At 45.7% G+C, this 20,206-nt stretch overlaps 1 protein-coding gene across 1 annotated transcript in view; it reads right to left on the bottom strand.

The window, feature by feature from the left end:
- LOC119456998 (uncharacterized) overlaps nt 1–19,151 on the bottom strand; it is a 46,661-nt gene extending 27,510 nt beyond the window's left edge. The window contains exons 1-3 of the mRNA XM_037718819.2: nt 19,068–19,151; nt 16,876–18,409; nt 7,311–7,464 (exon numbers count right to left, since the gene is read on the bottom strand). Coding sequence (XP_037574747.1) covers nt 7,311–7,464; nt 16,876–18,395 — 1,674 coding nt within the window. The 5' untranslated portion in view covers nt 18,396–18,409; nt 19,068–19,151. The remainder of the gene's footprint in view (nt 1–7,310; nt 7,465–16,875; nt 18,410–19,067) is intronic.
- Between the last annotated feature and the right edge of the window lie 1,055 nt (nt 19,152–20,206).

Here is a 20,206-nt window from a genome sequence, read left to right as displayed (position 1 = left end):
AGCTTCTTACACGGGCCGTAACGCGCTAGCACAAATGCGTTAGAAACGCGCTAGAAACGCGGCCTTTCGTTAATGTTGGGTATTTATTGCCATCGTGGTGCGTGTGTCCATGTCCGGTTCGTGGCGTAGTGGGCTAACGCCGCGCGCTCGGAAGCGAGGGGTCCTTGGTTCGATTCCGCGCTACGGACACAACTTCGGAATTTTTTTTTCTCATTTTTCTCAGACTGGTTACACACTACTGGTTACACACTACTACTACGACGACGGGGACGGAACGGGTGCCGCTATAAGGAGCTTCGCCCCTAAAAAACAAACAGGAAAGACCGATAGAGTAAATGCTATACTACGACGAGACTAAACGCCCCGTCCATGCAGCCTCAATGCACTGTTACCCCGAACCCCGAGACTTACTCCGAACAACGGAGACACATCTCTAGTAGTTTAATTTTAACAATTGCAAGCTGCAAAGATCAAACATCGAATGTATTGGAAGGAATACCCGTCAAGCTAGCAGCACTCAAAGCTCCCCAACCAGAGATATGCAGCACTTTCCGCAGGCGAAGCAAAAAGGCGCATAAATGACAGACGCTGTTTATCCATCTGGGGTGCCACATTCGTCAGCAGTGCAACGGCTCGTTGTTAACTTCTAAAGAGCGAGTGCGTCTGTTGAAACACTTCACCTGAAAGCGATGCTTGATACTGCCTCTTACATTATTGTGTAAATAACTGCTCACAGCTTCAGTGAAATAAAACTGCCAGTGAGTATCAGAGCGACCCACTTTTTTCATAGACAGTTGTGAGATTTGGGTATTCATAGCGGCAACACTTCTTTGTCGACATACATACTTTTTTTGTGTTTGTATGCGCATCAGAAATCTCGTGCAGATAGTTCTCGTTTCGTCCTTGTTGATCCAATCGAGAGGAGAGCTGAAGCGGTGAGTGTTTTTGACGAACCGCCTGGTATTTGCCTCTGCAGTTCTGTCGGTGGATGCGAGAAGAGAGAGAGAGAGCAAAGAGAAGGGTCTGAATAAAACAAGCGCTTCTTGTCTGACGACGGAGACCCTCCGCGCATTTTCATCTTGCCTATCGGTACCAGGGAGCCGGTTGCCCTTGACGGTGTTCTATCTGAGCATTGTGCTGTATCGACCGGTACGATGGAATCGACAGCACGCTACCGGCAAGGTTCTCTTACAGAAAAAAAAAATGAAGAAAGAAAGTAGTTAATTGGGGCAGGGTTAACAGCTTCTTGACTTGGCGGTGTCCGCACAGACATGCACTCTGCTTTTAAAGAGAGTGTAAGGGTGCAGAGGGGCGTGACGCGTCGATCAGGCCGTAACAAAAAAGAAAGTACCGCCCCTTCAGAGAATAAGCACGGCGTAGACGCAACCATGGGCCAGAAAAATCTACCTTGTGACGTTTCGTTTTTATTTTTTTTTATTTTCTACACTCCCTTCATGCTTCACACCTGAACCAAGGTGTCACATTTGCTTTTTGTGATGAGTGTCAGGTGCTTAGAGAAACCGTTACGAGCGGCGCTGGCTCCGTGCCTGTGGCATCCTGCTACTAAGCACAAGGTTGCGGGTTCAGTGCCCGGCGTTTGCCACCGCATGCCGATTAGGGCACGACGTAAAAACGGTCGTGTACTGTGATTTACGTGCACGCTGAAGAATGAAGTCGAGGTTTTGACGGAAGCCCGTTTGGTCGGGAGGCATCATGAAGAATGGTAAAAAGAAGGACATCAACCAATAAAAATACAACAAAAGACGTTTCAGCTCCCCCTGATGGGATTCTTGTTCACAACAATTGTGAACAAGGCTCCCGTCAGGGGAGCCGACACGTCTTTTCTTGTATTTTTATTGGTCGGTGTCCTTCTTTTTACCCTTCTTCACGTTGAAGAATCCGGGATGCTACAAATTAACCATCTGTCCCCTTCCTAATATTGTCGCATAGCCCCAGTGTTCGTTCGACATGTGAAACCTCGCCAACTTATTGACTCTATCACCCCCCCCCCCCCCCCCCCCCCGTACTCCTTCAGAAAAAAAAAAAGAAAAGCAACATGAGCTGTATAACGAACCCTGGTCTATGCATACGGAAGAGCTATTCGAACAAAACGTTGGCCAATTGTAATAGCGAAACAGATTGCAGCGCAAATATTATTCAGGGAAAACAGCTGCGAGCGAAATGTGTTTGTGTTCCCCTGCTGTTTCTTCACTTTAGGACCACTATGCATTGCTAAATTTTGTCGGATCAGTAGTTTTATTTTCTTTATGCTGTAATGGTGAAGGATTTACATCCATAGACCAAAGGTGATTTCATGTGGCGATTACTATTGCGTCTACTTTATTTAATTCGATTGGTTGTTGCTTCACAAATCTCTAGGAGAAGGGTTGTGCTCGTATCACCTGGTAATGGCTGGCATTCCTTCTGAAACGACTATAACCATGCTCTCTCGCTACGTCAGCTTTTATTTGTAAGAAATACATTGAAACTTGAAGTTCACCACAAAGCGTAGTGTATGGGGCAGCTACGATACAGGAGAAGTGGGAAAGGTGAGGTAATTAACAGTAATCTTTCCTCAGTTGCTGACAGTAAGCTAGAACGACAGTTTGGAAGGTTCAGCATAAAATGGTATTTTGTAACTCTTGAATTGAAAGAAAGTTCAGGCGGTAGATGTTTTAATTTTGTGTCTGAATTTCCGATTTATTATCGAGGAGAACATTGGGAAAGTCTCATTCTGTGCTGTTAATTTTGCTAGTGCCGTTTATGGATATACAATGAGATTTCTTGTCATCACGAACAGCTGGGCATTACTGACCACGACAACGGCTTATAGCAAAGACGGCTACAACCACAGCTTGAGTAAACCGCTACCAAGCAGGAGGTGGCGCGCTCGCAATTGGGAACCGCCGACGTGAATTGCGCTGTTTGTCTTGCAGCGTATAATGCCTGGGAAATGTAGTGCGCACCGCAAGGAAGGACGTCGTAACCTCGTTTATTTTGCTCGTCTATGGTCCACGTGCAAGGTCTCAGGTAGGTGGCTGAAATAGGCGGAATCCACGGCAAAGAAAAGGCACGGGGTAATTTTCCAACAGGCGCTTGACCAGCTTGCTGACTGCAAAGCGACTCGAGTAAGGAGAACATTCGTCTTACCTTTGAATGCTAACCACTTCTACCGTAATGAGTATGCGGCACGGTTTGGGTTCCCGCGTAGTTTGTCTGCTTCATATTTCTCACGCTGCACCTATGAATCGTTTGCTGTCGTCGTCATCATCGTTGTTTGTTTGTGTGTGTGTTGTTGTTGTTACCTATTGAGGGGACTACGTCTATAGCTGAAAGAAGTCGCCAAACGGATAAATGTTTTCCTTTACAATACACAATTCGATCACCAGTACTTGCTGCGATAATCTTCATGATGCCATCGTCATCATCGCGCCATTAGCACTGTACTTATCGTCTCCAGGCAACTACTGGCGTAATCGGGGCCACTTTGCGTATTTTCTTGAAGTGGTCCTCAACCACGTTTTTTTTTTTTTCGTGATGCATATTTCTGCGTACAGTTTGAGAACAGCGTACATCTGCCACTGTATAAAGATATGCAATTATAAACCGGTGTTTCATCATTAGATGCCTTTGATGTCCATTCATGCGCGTAATTCGGCAAGTTAACACGCTTATTCCAAGCAAACGCTTTTCATTTTATTGCGAAAGCAATCATATGGACACTCGAAGCCAATTTTTGCCGTCCGTGTCGCCGTGAGGTTCCGAATATATTTAGGTATATGTATGCTATATGCCACGCCATGCTATATTACATGCAGTATATGCGGCTTATATTGCAATACCATTCTATCACTAAAGTTGCTGATACCAGGTCTTAAAAATACTTGACAAAATTATTCCTCAGAATTTTGAGAATGGCAGCCCACAAACAAATGTCATGAAACAGAACATCGACAGCGCCAGCCTTTTATGTTAAATCTTCTCAGAATTAAATATTAAAAGTGCGAAACAATAACAGAAGTTTAAACCTTAAAATGATGTAATTTTATTGGCGCGGCTGTGCACTACCTCCGGGATCGGCCCAGGAATGAAGTTCGAAACATACCCGATACGGAAGAGTGGTGGTAAAGTCGCTAATAAAGACGTTGGCTTTAATTAATAAACATAAATAAAATTGTCCTATGGCAGGAATCAAACAGAGGACCCCTAGCACAACAGCTCGTTTTTACTTTGCTTACGTTTACTGCAATTCATGCTGCGACTAAAGCTACAAGTCTTGCACTACGTGTAATATTGTAACATGTTGCTATCGCATTCATTCCTTCGCCCTGATGCGAAACTTACTCGACTAAGTTTTTTTTTCTCTCAAGAACTGACGCTCTCTGGCGCACAGGTAACCTTCCAACCTGCTCTTGCCATTTCCACCTCAGGCGACATTGGTCAAAAGGTGTGGTCTTAATTATGTAAATAATAGTTACGTCTAACCAGCAAACAACGTAGCCGTCTAAGTTTCCAACTTCTGACCATGGTGCTTAGAGTTATCCACCTTGGAGGCTTGATCGTCTTGGAACTGACCGTGGGGGAAAGCTTTACTTGGCGTTTGCACAACCAAACGCCAAGAACGAGAGAACTCAAAGCAGAGAGATAGTGTTCGCACGCCGACAAACATCCACGCCGAAAGAAAGGAGAAGTTGGAGGTCGTTCCGTTCGCAGCCTTCTCGCAAACAACGGACGCAGCCTGAATGAGCCTCTGTTTGCGTTCAGAGTTTTCGCTACGACCAAGCATCTCGCTATGTCTACTATCAGACGCGATGGTTGGTTCTCATTGTCTAGCTCGCGCTCGCATGCAAGGCCCTTCCTGCGCCGCGATGAGCGTTGCGTCTCTGGCGAGACTAGATAGAGACACTGGGCGTGTGAAAGGGCGAGAGCGAAAAAGGAAATGTGAGAGGCCAAGATACCGCATTTGCTCGCCTAAGGGCCTCCCATACGCAAGCCCCCCAGCCGGTACACTGGAGCTCTAAACTGAGAAGAAAGGTTTACGAGCCTGTCAGTGAAGGTAATTTTTGAGATACCCCAAAATAATATGAGCTTATTTTAGAGAGATAACCAACTACCCATAAGCTAACTCAACTAGTCCGCCTGAGCAGCGACTAGCCCATCAAGTTAATTTAAAAACAGCTGACCCAACGACGGTTACCACGGCAGCGACGATTTAGTGAGAGGAAGGCATCCCTGTAAATCTACACTGCGCTTTCTCTCTTCTGTGTATTATTTTATGTTAACACCACCTTCGCGGAATGTTGGTCATAGTTTAATGGCAAGATGTGTGAATGAATACGTCAGGGCGCAGAATAGTCCAAGACAGTTACCGTCGTAAAGTTTTGCGTAAAGGACATTGCACCTACTTGGAAGATAGTGTCCGGCGATAGTGACGAAAGATATTTAATATCAGTTTTCATGCTGTACGGTATAGTGGTTGTATATTCCGTCTAAAAGCCACTGGACACCATGCAGGGTGTCCCAGATAATATGGATATATATATTTAAATAGATGAATCATTTTGCACCAACTAAGTACATACAGGGTGCTGCAGCGAACACTTTCAAACATTTTTAATGTTTGCTGTGGCAGATAGCACAATTCTATTTCACGAGCTGGTCTACTCAAAGATGCGGACATTACTTGCACAAAAAAATGAAATGCATAATCGACTGATTAACAAAAAATCACTAATTCAGTTTTTAACTAATTACCTTATGGCCCATACTGCAGTTTACAAATTCTAGCCGTGGAGTTCGCAAGGCGGATTCACTTGGAACGAATTCTCGGGATCACACCAGTTTAGAGAGATTCCAGAACTTCGCGGAGAAATGCATTGGCGATTGAGTTGCTTTTTTTTTAACAGAACATCGGTTTATGCATTGAAGCACAAAAGTTGGCTTTGTTTGCATAAAAAGTGTCATCTTTTTAAAATAATCGGTCCATGTTTACTGGGACATCCCGTGTATCAGGATATTGCCACAAGCTTGACTGATGTATACAACCCATTTCCTGCCAAGACACCGAAAAAAGAAATAGGAGTATTCCACGAGAAAATACGGTACAAACTTGATGACACTGTTACTTTCTTGATATCCTTTTGTGCAGCGAGGCCATCAAGTTAGAAGAGTAAGACACCCATGCCGCGCTTGCTATATTAGCGTAAAAATGTACTTGTCCTATACGTTGTTGTGGTGCTATATATAGGCAGTTACATCCTTGTTGCTTCTTCGAGACGAACGCCAACAGGCAGCTTTATAACCTGTGTTGCGCAAGCATCGCGTGCTGAGTGGAAATATCAAAAAGTAAACGAAGCGACATGAAGGGTTTTGCTTGAATATTGAAGCTGTCCTCGGGGGGAGTGTGCCTTATATATGACCAAGTGAAACGTGCGCCAAGGAGGCGGTAATGACTCTGGAGAGGCGGATATGAAAGTGCTAGCTGCTGCTGCTTTTACAAAGAATGACACGAGTGAATTCGGTTGCGGTCGTAAAGAAGGCCCTTATAGAAAGATGAACATTACTTAAAAACCTATGGGGAAATAGAATGAGCGTTGCATGCGTAAGTGAAAAAAAGAATCAAGTACAAGGTTGAGCGATTCGGAACGGTGGGTAGACATAGAGGATTTTCATTTCCAGGTTTCGTTTGCAGCTGTCTTTCTCAACTTGAGCGATGTGCCCGGGCACTTAAGCCATGGTATGTTTGCACATTTGTATATGTCGTATAGTCTACCCCTGCCGTCAAGTTGTTTATTATTGGATGCTGGCGTTTGCGAGACAGAGTGAGACTAACCCTGTATGAACCACATAGTTTCGCAATGCCTCAACTGTCGGCAGAACATGTCCGTAGAATCAGGCGGTAGATACTCTGTGCCGAAAACGTCAGCTTAAAGCTCTCGAGACCGGACCGGGCGCCAGGGCGTTTAGTGGCGCTGTCGTCAAATGGGTGGATCTGATCTAGAGTTATAGAGACGTCTAGGCTCTTGTAGACCTCTAAAGCATATACATACCTTAGCGTGGTATGTATGGTGGTTAGGGGTGTTAAGTACACCCTTGAATAACCTTGTTCCTCAGCTTCTGCAGTTTAGTTCTTTTGGATTAATTCGTAGAACACCCCGCTTCCTGCGATAGAGCCCTATATATACGTGTACATATTGCAAGATGGTTCATACAAGTGCAAAACGTGCTTTATATAGAAACTTTATATAGAAACTAATTAACACTCTGCATATAGAGAGCATGAAAAGCGGCTCTCGTTTCCTTCGTTTTCATAAAGCGTCTCGAACGATGTGCTTTCTCCAGTACCGGCAGCTGTGCTCGTGCACCCCGCGGCCCACGTGGAAGTGCTTCGGGTTGAGTTCCATGTAGTACGGGGCCTCCTCTGTGTACTTCGGCCAATCAGTACCGTTCACTCTTGGGGGACTCCTGCAGAAAAATTACAAAGAGGGAGAGAAAAGAAAAAGAATCACGTTAGACAGTCATACAGTTTCTTCTTTTTCGCTTCGTTTTGTCTTCTAAAGTTGAAATCACAATAAAGAATTTGGTTGCTGTCCACCATCAATGATGCGTAAAAAAAAAAAAAAAAAACACTTCGAGGGGCATGTACTAACTGAACGTCAGCGAATATGTATAATAAAGTAGAAGCGTTCTTGCCTGGTTTTCCCGCTTATACCTCTTGGTAAAATTCGTAAGCCAACGCGACTTACAATTCTATCGCAGTTCAATCACAAAACCATGTCAATACGAATTACAGCGCAATAAACCACGAGACAGGACACACACACAAGAATGACAGACTGGATACACAATGTAAAATTTGTCACATTTGGAAGTGTCCACTGTGTCTTCTTGTGTTCTCAAGGTGCTTTTAATTTTTTTCCCTTTATAACTCGTTTTGAAATAATGAACCAGCAAGCCCACAGCGCAAACATGGTCAGTTACAAGAAGAGATTTAGATGACCGATCACCATCTATACCTCTTTCTAAACAGTGTGCCAGCTTTGCTACTTTCGCTTGCAATAAAGTCAGGCACAAATTTGGCAATTGCGTGTCCCTTGTGTTTATTTCTCTTCTTTGCATTAATGTATTTATAATTAATATCAAATTAAAGAAGAGACTAGCACCATTATTGGCACCAGCTACTCCTTTTCTCAGGGCAAGCAAATCTAAAAGCACCAAAAAGGCATAAACACAGGCGACCGTCAAATAGCACGAACATTTGCAAGGTTCTACTTACAGAAGAAAGTAAAAAAAAAGAGTATCTATGACACATACACATTCTGTAAATAAGTGAATGTGTACAAAAGAGTCGGACAGCACGCGCATAAATTAAGTACATATGTACACAACAAGACGTATGACAACCTATAACAACGCCAGATGAGAGCTACACACATACAGCGTGATATACAACCTGTGATATTCAAAGACAATGTAATAGTTGCCCGGTAATATCATTCACTCCGAAGTTCCTTAGTGACTGCTCTCGTCTTGTTTATATTTTTAACCTAGAATAATTTTTGCATGGTTCCATGTCCTATTTATTTACGCTATTCGTGATATAGCTCACGTCACCGTTAGCACATGTTTTAGTCGTCGTGCTCCTTAGGTTGGCGATTGACGCGATCGATGTATACTGTGTCATGTGCAATGTGTGCTATAACATATCATGTGATCCTCCACCGGTTTTTTTTTTTTTTTGGCCACCAGTCCTATTTCAAAATCCAATTTACCTGGCAGCCCTTCTGAGTTGCACCGTGTTCTTGGACGTTGAAATAGCCCGGCTAGTGCTTCGGGCGCCAATGAAGGTGCTCTTCTATAGTCTTCCTCCAGGAGACTGAACTGGACTAAACTAGACGCCCTTGTTGCTTTGGGGAAAAATAAGAAAGATAATTCTGGAACTTTACGTGAAAAAAAAAAAAAAAAAAAAAAAAACGTGATCTGATTATAAGGCACGCCGTGGAGAGTGGATCCGGATTAACTTTGAACACCCGGGGTTCCTTAACGTGCAGTTAAATCTACGTACACGACTGTTATTGCATTTATCCCCCATCGAAATGCGGCCGCTACGGCATGGGAATCGAACTCACGACATCGAACTCAGCATCACAACGCCGTAGCCACTGGGCTACCGTGGTGGGTGCTTTAGTTGCTTGTTACGACGCGCGCACAAAACACGTTCTCAAATTTACCTCGTCGCCACGAGCACATCTGAAAGATTCGATGACACATGCATGAAATTATGCAGATCAAACGAATGTGTTGGAATTTGGTGATATGTGAACTATGGTGCGTGTATACTATGTATGCATGAGTGGCTCATTTCACCCATGGAACTCATCATCTGAATTAGCGTGCCAGGTTTATGGTGAGACAAACATCTCCAGCCCCCCATTAATGAATCGCTCTGCACCTCTCATTAGGCTGGCACACCAATTACCACAAGCTTCTAGCAAAAAAAAAAAAAAAAAAAAAAACAAATCACCAGGAATTTTTTTTGTTCACCTACCTTCATCATTTACCTTTCTTCTATGACAAGTATGACATGACTTCTTCAGTTGACTCGAATAAATTCAATGCAAATTAGACGACGCTAGAGTGTTTATACGCCCCAGCCTATAGCGCTCACACCCGGATGAACGTGTAGCCAAGGGATTGTACCTCACACCAATCTATGACCGCGCTTTAACTCACCGCAGCAGGTCTCTACGGCTCGAGTTATGCATTGGGTGTGTTAATGTCGCAAATCGCCGTCACCGACAAGGACGTGTACCGAGCCATTCTTGCCTTGCTTGTGTAGACTACAGCGAAATGATTGAGCCCTTGCTGTTAGGATGTCCAAGATTCCAAAGTTTTCGATGTGTGCTGCTGAGAAAGTTCCATCAACTGAATCTTGCTCGAACTGAGCTTAATGTAACAATATCTTGTTTGTTCGTCCTTCAACTCGATATGAGGCTCACAAAACTGCGTTCGAATGCTTGTCAACCACGGGACGAGACGTACTCTGCGTGTGACTGTGTGATGTGTTGGGGTGTCTTCCTCCCCCCTTTTCTCGTCTTTTTTTTTAAAGATCTTGATATCTTTAAGGTTAATGTCAATCATCCGAGACAGCATTATCTGCTGCTTCGCTTCCTGTAGGATGGGGTCGTGTAACCCGTAACATTTCAATGGCTGGTTGTCTATGGTCCTCAACACCGGCCGTATTGAAGTAAAGTGTCGCATTGGGCCCACTTCGAACCTTACGTGGGGACCCAGCGTTTGCTAGAAGGCGCTAAGACAGTCTGAGTGCGCGATTAAAATATGCTAACGCCGCACTACTGGTAGGGAGTCTGCGAAAATACCGCGACATTTTGAGCGATAAAAGGCGCGTGCCTGCATCAACGTTTGCTTACATGCGCGCTCGATGCGTCCAGCCATGCTCCGTCCAAGGTCATGAGCGTTCTGAGGAGCGCAAGCGCTCCTACGTTCTAGCGCGACTGTGCCCAATCATGTTCAGAAGCTGGACTCAAAAGTGCCTCAAAATGAGCAGTGAATGTGCGTACGCCAAGTTGAAGCACGTGCTACTGAAAACTGCCTCCTTTGCTTGCTGCGCTACGTGTTACGGCGCTTCTCTGGGTAGGCGAAGGTTCAATTGAATTGAATTCCGGGGTTTTACGTGCCAAAACCGCGATTTGATTATGAGTCAGGCCGTAGTGGGGGACTCCGGATTACTTTTGACCACCAGAGGATCTTTAACGTGCCCCCCATGCACGGGACAAGGGCGTTGTTGCATTTCGCCCCCGTAGAAATGCGGCCGCCGCGGCCGGGATTTGATGCCGCGACATCGTGCTTAGCAGCACAACATCATAGCCGTTAAGCCACACGCGAAGCTTCAGCGCTGGTCTCCTAGAACACACGCACGCGCGCACACATAAACACACACAAATAAATCAATAAAATAATAATTAAAAATACTATAGGACAACAGACGCAGTACTTCAGTTGATTATCTCTTAAGATATCCAGTTCTTGCTCTTTTCGCTGCCTGGCCAATACCGCAATCGTTGAAAAAACAAACATTGCGTTATATCCGTGTAGAGATACGCCTTGCAAGGATTTCACGAAGCGTCGGAAACGGGGAAAAAATGAGATCGCCCACTCGGCCAAGCGGGTCTTACAAATTCGCTACGTGTCGAAACTCTCGCTCACGAGACGACGTACACGCTTTCTGTTTGCGTCACCTGGCAATGCGACACATCGAACGGAAAAGTATCGGGCGAGGCGTTGTAAGAGTGGAGGCCCGGAGATGGGAGGCGATCGGTCGCATATACTGCACGTGTCATCGACGCCTAGGCACGCGTAGCGTTCACGCGGATGGCCTCTAGCCCATGTCATAATCTCCTCCAGGAAGGTTTACAAAACACGCGTACTCGAGGACCCCACATTGGCGCTTGCGTTCACTTTGACCTGCCGTACTTGCGCAATCGTTAGAAGGCGGTGTTAGCTTTTTCCTCATTTGCGATACTTGTAACATGGGCAACTGCTTAGAACCTACTCGTGTGCCTATATAATTACCTGAAAGCCGCAATCAGCTAGGCAATCTGAGCTTACGCCCTGGGGTACCAAAGGCTGCAGAGTACAGGAAACGAGCTTGAAGAAACCTGTGGGCCCTTTAACAACCGACGGTTTAGAGAGCGTAGGCGAGCTGTTGGTAATATAACTGAAATCAAGGGGATCGAGTATAGACGTGAACAAGATAAAAGATAAACACAGTGGTGGCTTGCCGCTGATTAGATCGAGCGATGAGATGAGGGAATTCGCAGACACGTGGTGGACGCTGCTAGCGCAAGACACAAGTAACTGGGGTTCTTTGTCGAGCAATGAGCTTGACTCGAAGCACCAATTTAGGGAAAGAGAATATTACTGTTCGGTCTCATACTTATACACATAGCAGAACACACACCCACAAAAAAAAAAACAGCTTATTAATTTAGCAGGAACGCGTTACCACAAAGAGGCTTGAGAGTAAAGAAATGTATCAGTCATTTTCATCATCATCGTCGCTTGCTATAGAAGCGATGCGCTTATACGTCAATGCTGGCTGGATATGTGTATATGCATTTTTGATGGCTGGCGTAAAAGGTGTACATCTTCAACCCGGAAAATCGCTTCCTTTTTCTGTTGAAGAAGTGTGTCAGCAATATTATAACAGCAACAACCTACACTTTCACTATAGGTTCGCATATACACGTTTACAAGCGAAACATAGCGTTCAATCCAAATATAAATAATGATCGAAGTATAGTGATTACTGCTGCGGCAGTTATGTGAGCCAAAGACTGCATTCAGTTGTTTGCCCTACTAAAATTTTTTAACGATGTCCGCCACCTACCACACACACGCGTGGAGCCCTTTGTTGCGGCGTCAAGGCGGCATTAAATATGCAGCGTCGGAGCTCCTTCATTAATTCCTTGTGAACTATGGCGCATCGCCGTCACTGGGAAACCGTCACGAACTCAGCGAACTCGCACAACGCCGTCAACACTACCCACCTTTAGTGTTTTTCATCCCTGCCATGAAATCCTTATAAGGGCGTCCCATTAAATATGAAAATGAGTGATTTGTGATTAATAGAATATTCTTTAAAATCGGTATTTGCATTTATTTCAGTGAAAAGGGATTAAAATTAAAGAGATAGTGACGGCGAAACTTCGCATTTTGAATTTCACGCACAAACTGCAACGCCAGTGACGTCAACCCTGACGCCATGCATTTTACTCTAATTTCCATATTGTTCCCCACCTGAGTCCAGGGTAGCGAACCGGAAATTATCATCTCGTTAACCTCCTTGACATTCCTGCTTTTCTATATCTAGTCAATATTCTGACCGTTTCCACTGCTGCTGAACGTAGAGATAAAGAAGAGTCCGTCACAAGGTCGAAAGTGCTTTGCGGGGTTGGAGCATGCAGACCTCACGCAGGCAACTAACCCAACGGAAAGCGATGCGCGAGTTCGATTGGTGCGCGCATCTTCGCCCTACGCGTTCTCTGAGTTTATAAAGGCGCGCTGTGTTGTGGAGCATTGTTTTACAGTGGCAAAGCCTATTGCAACCATTTGTGTATTACCAGAATCGAATGAGTACGTAAGAGTTGCGTTGTTCTTTAATGCAACGCCCCTGTGGGTGTTCTTTCCACGAGCAATACGAAGGCGCTCGAGCGTCAAGGAATATTAAATTATGGGGTTTAACGTCTCGAAACCATGCAGTGGGTTTCGATGGACTCCGCAGTGGAGGGCTTCGGATTGCTGCTGACCACCCGGGACTCTTTAACGTTCAGTTAATGCACGGTACCCGATAATTGTTGTGCAAGACCCCCACCGGAATGCGGTCGCCGCGGCCGAGGTCGCATCCGCAGCCTTGTGCTCAACAGCGCAACGCCACAACAACTCCACCATCGCACTGTATCCTCTAAAATATAAATAAACAAAAAAAGCCAATCATTGTTTGTTTGTCTGCTTCCAAGCCATGGCCCCGACTCGCTGTATGAGATTGATGAAAATGTGGGCCTAAGTGGAAGGAAAGAAAAGGCTAAAAGCTAAATGAGTGATATAGAATCAATGGAGATTAACAGTAACTTAACCTAATCAGAATAAAAGTGCTTGTTGTTTTCAATCACTTCACACTTTGCTCACCTTCACAACGCTATACTCGGACAATCTGTAGGTCTCTAGAACGTACGCTGCAAGAAAACTCGGGTCATTGGCCCGTAAGCTATAGCTGACTGGAACTCTATCCGACTCGCCAACTGTCGCGTATACGAACTTTCAGCGCTTTCATGACGCCCCAGATACCACGAGGCTTCCTCCTCCGCTGTGATGCAACGTTATTGCATCGGTTGTGGCTGTGTGTAGCATTCACGAAGAGTTATTAGTCTGCGACAGCTGCGAGTATGAGGAACCTATCGAGAATTTCCTCTGCATGGTCTGTTTACGCTAACCCCAACCAGCGCCCTCTACTCCACAACGCGTTAAATCATCTGGATTGGAAAGAAGACAGACGAACCGCAGCTGACTGGGCGAGTCCGTACAATTGCATGCATATTTATCTACAGCGCAAACAAAAGAAACTGGACACAGAGGGAGGACGACAGGACACGAGTGCTGCCTCATGACTGGAACTTATTTGCTAATAAATTACGTATAAATGTCGGTCGTGGCACTTTATCGTGTTCTACAGATTTGTATTTGTATTATTTGTTCATTTTTTCTTTGGAAAACAAAAAAAAGGGGGGGGGGGGCAGGGGATGGCGCTTTCAGTTTTGTTGGTGATGCGCGAGTTTTTACCATTTGTAGGGTACTTTTTTTAGCTGCACCAGATTTTTAAAGGCTGCCTGTGGCAGATGGCAAATTCTAACTCTTGAGCTAAATTACTGCTAGAAAAATCAAAATGTGTAATCGAAGAATTAACGTAATCACAATAATTACATTTTAATTAATTAATTTGCGGCACATATCTCAATTTACGAATTGTAACTGGTGAGCTTGCAAGGCATTCGACTTGGAAAGATGCGAGATATGCGCCGTCAAACTTGTGGTAAAAATGCACGGTTGTGCGTCTTACTTTTTTTAAAGAAAACGCTGTTTCACTGAAGCAGAAAAGTAACTGAAACGCCAATTCATTTCGTCGGACACTTCGAAAATTAGTATCTCGAAACTGGCGTAGTCCCGAGAAGTCGTCTTAAGTTGATACACCCTGCGAACTCAACAGCTAAAGTTCGTAGCTTAAGATAAGTGCCGTAAAGTAATTAAGAAGTTAATTAATGTAACTGTGTTAATTATTCAATTAGGCATTTCCATTTCTCGTAGAAGTAATGACCGCTTCATCGAGTAATTTAGCTCAATGTTTGCAATTGTGCTATCTGCCACAGGCAATACTTAATAACATGGCGTAAAAAAAGACAGCAATTATTATATGGACCTCAGTGAATTGCTGTAGATTTGATGTGCACCTCCGGACGGAGCGCCACCCGCAGTGTTTTTCTTTCTTTCTTTCTTTCTTTCTTTCTTTCTTTCTTTCTTTCTTTCTTTCTTTCTTTCTTTCTTTCTTTCTTTCTTTCTTCTTTCTTTCTTTCTTTCTTTCTTTCTTTCTTTTCATTGCCTAGTCATCTTTCCTTTGCATATAGTGTAGAAAACCGGACGTGCGTCTGGTTGAACTGCCTGCCTTTCCTTTACTTCTTTCTGTCTCTTTTCTCTTCATCGCCGGAGTACCTTTAATACGTCATGAACCCCCGCTACCTGTCCGTGACACTGTATTGGCACAAAAAACAACAAATTCATCATCCTCCGATACATAGCGGAGACAGGCATGGTGCACACAGGACGCGTCTTGCGTCGTCCACAAAAATCCAGACATTCCTCACGCATTCTCTCAGGCGCCAGTAGCATTAGCTCCTGCAATTGTAACATGTGCATGATACCAACGGCGGGAACAACATTGATATAAAGGCTTCTTTACTGTTGGCTACAAAGCCCTTACAGCTGCACCAGCTAATAGCCTCATTTTCCATGTACCGCTGAATAAGTCACCGTAATTATAACGTTCTGGTGGTGATGTGGTCATACATACGCCAGCAATACGGGTGTGCCTCCTGCTAAGGCAAAGTACTGGGCAAGCTGGATTGATCATCTTATGTTGTGTTCGTGAACGCTAAACAGTGAAAACATGCGTAGCAACCTCTCAAGTGCGTCGCCAAGATGACGCCTTTGAGCGCAGTGCTATATATATATATATATATATATATATATATATATATATATATATATATATATATTACTGCAGCACATTTCTGTGCTGCACCGTAATAAAGCATTAAATCAAGAACTTATAACCATCTCAAAAGGCGCATGGTGTTTCGCATTCGAAGAGATCACGAAGGTCGTTTTTGTTACATATGTGTTAATCGGTTTTCATTTAGAACGACATAAAGCTGGGTGAGTTGTTCAGGATTGATAGCTTGAAATATTTAGCGTTGAAGGCAAGGACACACAAGGAACAACAGGGCAGCATGCAAAACACCGAATGAGAGGTTGCACTGTGGTGGAAAAGAAGGATGGTTCGCCAGTGCGGAGGAGGCGTATTGGCACAGAAATGATATTTTTACCTGTGGACGACCTTTGTCCTTCAAGGAAAGCATTCTGGGAAACGATAAGAAAGGGGGGGCGGGGGGGTCCCGGTGAATGAAAATGAAGCTTTGTGCTTTTTTGTCCGAGCTCTGAGTTTTCCTTGTCTGTTTTCTTTCGTTTTATTTTTTCAATTATTTTTTTTTGTCGCTGCGAATTTGTCTATACTGATGTGACTGTGACCCGATTTGGAGCACATATTGTTACCTTTCAGCTATTCATCTGTGCTGTTTCTATTCAATAAAATAAAACGTCGACGCATGAATAACTTGCTGAAGTGCTAGTCTCTAAATTGAATGTTTGACGGTAAGCTTTGCTGCCAAGCAAGGGTCTAGGAGCCGTTTCTCGTCTGAATAGAGTGAACGACGACTTTTCGTGATTAACTACAAAGTATAGATGTACTACGAGGCCTCATAAAAACTTGGCAGGCTAATGCTGACTATGGAAGCGTTTCGTATTGAGAACAGTCGTACAGGAGTAATATACTCACTTGCTAAATTTTGTGCAAGGCATTCGAACGTAGCAAAATTTTTTCCCAGGCCGGGAAGTCTGCCATGCTATATATGAGTAAGATTGCTTGAAAACCACTAAAACGAACCACAATGCAACGCCTACTCCATGTGAGACAAGCTCTCACGAATCAAGCTTTAGTTTGTCATTGAAAAGCATTGAAGTCCTCACCCGTTTTTGGCGAATGTTACCCAGATGTCCATCACACGCCGGCTGAACCGTATCTCTTCCTCGGGGTAGTGGAGGTCGCACCAAAACGGGAGGCCGACGACAAACGGAAACTCCTCGAAGTGGGCCACTCCCATCCACTCCGACCTGTTGGTGCGGGCTGAACGGTGCGTATAATAGTAGTAATAGACATCGCCGCCTCTACGAGACACGGCCTTGGCGAAGTAGTTCACAGGGCACGTGAAGGCGTAGTCACCCACGGCGTCCGACGCTGCCGTGAGTACGGCGGAGGTGTTGGGATTGTGCATGTGTTTGAAGTAGAAATCTCTCACTTCAGTGGTCGTCTTGCCCATGAGATACTGAAACATCAAGATGAGGTAGAATCCGGCTTCGTCCTTCGACAACTCGACGACGCCGTCGGGGGGGAAGATCTCTGGAAGGATCGTGGTGAGGAAGACAGAACCTTCGTCCTGGTTGGTGCCCAACAACACGGGTGTCTTATGATCGAAGTCGCCGCTTTCGAAGCTCTTCACGGGGTCCTGGGGTAGGAACTCGTCACCGTAGCTCGGGAAGAAAGCGCTCGAGTGCTTCTTGCCGTACATCTGACGACCGGCTTCGAGGATCGCCTCTGCGGAAACTTTGGTTCGCATGCAGTGCATGACGCTCTCGTGATTCCGGCGGAAGTCCACGGCGGCGTCGGCGCAACCGACTTTCTTCGCCACGTCGAGGAGCTTCTGAGGTCCGCTGTCAGTGTTGTCGCCAATTCTCCAGTACGGGCTGCCGCTCTGCATGATGACCCGGTTGACGATGCCCCTGGCCAGGGGAGACACCAGGAAGTAGCCAACGGTCACCGCTCCGGCGCTTTCGCCGAACAGCGTGATCTTGTCGGGATTGCCGCCGAACGCCACGGCGTTCTCCTTGATCCACTTTATGGCCAGAAGGGTGTCGAAAAGCCCCTGATTCCCAGGAGCCTCTGGAACCTTGCCGTTGAGGAAGCCGAAAGCACCGACTCTGTAGTTCATGTTGGCGTAGACGACGTCTCCGATGGACGCCAGTGCAGCGCCGTCGTAGATGTCCCAGTCGCTCGAGCCCACGCTGTAGCCGCCTCCGTACACGTTGACGAGGATGTTCTTGAGCGAGCAGTTGCAGTCCTCCTGGGAGCATGGCGGCGCCCACACGTTCAGGTATAGACAATCCTCGGACGCGGGCTGTTTGCTCTTGGTCCAGGTCATGGGAAGCTCGAGCTCTATTTGCACGCACGGCGGCGGAAGCCGGGTTGCGTTTCGAATTCCGCCCCAAGGTTTGACCGGGACGGGTTTCTTGAAACGCAGGTCCCCTACTGGTGGCTGTGCGAATGGTATGCCGAAGAAGGTGTCTACGGGTTTTCCCATGACCATCTGCGTGCTGCCGCGTAGAACGCCCGACTTTGTGTAGGCCAACGCGTCGCTCGATGGCTGCTCCCGTCGCACGCAGAGCACGGAGAGTGGGCATAGGAGGAGACAGATGAGAACTGATTTGCCCATTTCGCCTGGCAACCCTGAAGTAAAAAAAAATACAACTTAAAAAACAGTCAAATTTAGTGTATCATTTATGTGATATATAAAATGGCTGATTTCTCGAAAACTGTGCGCGGCTTCCACGTACAATAGCTGGGCAAACATTTTTTTCGTATGCGTCTGCATTGTTGGTAAAGTGAAAACAAGAATTACAGGCAACAAAATATTGTACAGGTTCAAATAGCGATTGTTCAAGGTCAGTGCTAACAAATCTCTAAAAAAAAACTTTTACAGCTTGTTGTGAATTTATGACTGCAGAACGCGAGCATCAGTGCAGGTCAGTAATAGTAGCAAACAATGTACTGTCTCTGAGTAGCTAGCTCGTGAAGTGCTTCGAGAATCAGGCCCACGCCTCCTTTCTTTGCGCGCGTGAATCTAATCCTACGCAGTTATCCTTATGCTTTGGAAGGATAGCTATTGTAAACTGTTGCAGTGTCGTGCGTGGGCTCGGTGCCACGGCGTACAGATGCGCGGAGCTGTTGTCAAGATCTCTGCGCTTGCGCCGTGATCCCAACTCCGTTTCGCGCGGGAAACTCGGACTTCATCGTCGGTCTGCTACGTCACTGCATTGTTGACGGTAAAGCAATGTTCCGTTTAAGCTAGATACGCATCGTATACAACGAATACATCGATGCTCACCTGTGGTCTTCTAGACAGAAAGGTGCATTCCACCCGCTCCATTCAAGGGCGCCGCGCGCGTTTCGGCCGTCAGTGCGAGCGGCGACTGGCCGAAAAAAAGAAAAGGTCGCTATCTAGGTTAGTTCCTATATATACACGCTCCACTCAGAGATTGGCTCTCGCGTTCCCTAGTCAGTACGCATGACCTGAATCCAGAGGAGCCAGTGAAAGTCTCCTGGCGTGCATCGTGAAAACGAGAGGGGAAAAAATAATAATACAGAGGGCACGCACATAGCCTGTTTTTAAACGCTGTCTGCTATCGGCCAGGTGCGCACAGCGCCCTTGCACGGCGAGAGAGATTGCTTCGACGGTCATTGTCACGGTCGCTCGACTGAGGAGCTTTCGTCAGATTGAACTGCGACGAACGAACTTCGCGAGCTGTACTTACGACAATGAAATGCCGCACCGGACTTTCGCAGGGTATGACGATTCTATATCAAGGTTGCTGCTGATTGCTAATAGGGCTTTACGTCACAGTTCTGGCTATGAGAAGCCGGCCCTGTTCATTAACTTTAGGAACACAGATATCTTTCTCCCCGAACAATTGGGCATTTTTCTACCGTCTAAGTGCGGCCTAACCGCCGTGGTGACGTAGTGGCTTTGGCGTTGGGCTGTGAAGTCCGAGGGCGCGGGATCGAATTCCGCGCCCTCGTCTCCAGCCGCATTCCTCTGGAGGCGAAATGCAAGAACGCCCGTGTACATTGCATTGGATGCACGTTAAATAAGCCCAGGGGGTCAAAATTAATGCCTGGTCCCCCACTGCGGCATGCCTGATAATCATATATCGTGGTATTGGCACATATAACCCTATAATATATATATTGCGTTGGAATCAGCTAGCGCGAGACATGGGTCATTGAAGATCGCTGAGAGAGGCCTTTGTCCTGCAGTGGAAATAAAAAAATAGGCTGATTATATATATATATAAAAAAAAAACAAGGGAAACCGAGGGGCTTGGTTTTTTGTTAATCATGATCATATAAAGCCAACGGACAATGAACCCAAGGAAAGCACTGGGAAATGAGCTGCGGTTGCAAGTGAAATCCAGAAAATCCAGGCCGCGCTATAGATGCATTACGGTATATACAATGGAATCTTGT

This window comes from Dermacentor silvarum, chromosome 6 (genome assembly GCF_013339745.2).
Source record: "Dermacentor silvarum isolate Dsil-2018 chromosome 6, BIME_Dsil_1.4, whole genome shotgun sequence".
NCBI classification, from domain to species: domain Eukaryota; kingdom Metazoa; phylum Arthropoda; class Arachnida; order Ixodida; family Ixodidae; genus Dermacentor; species Dermacentor silvarum.
Note: the sequence above shows the minus strand (reverse complement) of the source record. Positions and strands in the feature narration are given on the sequence as shown.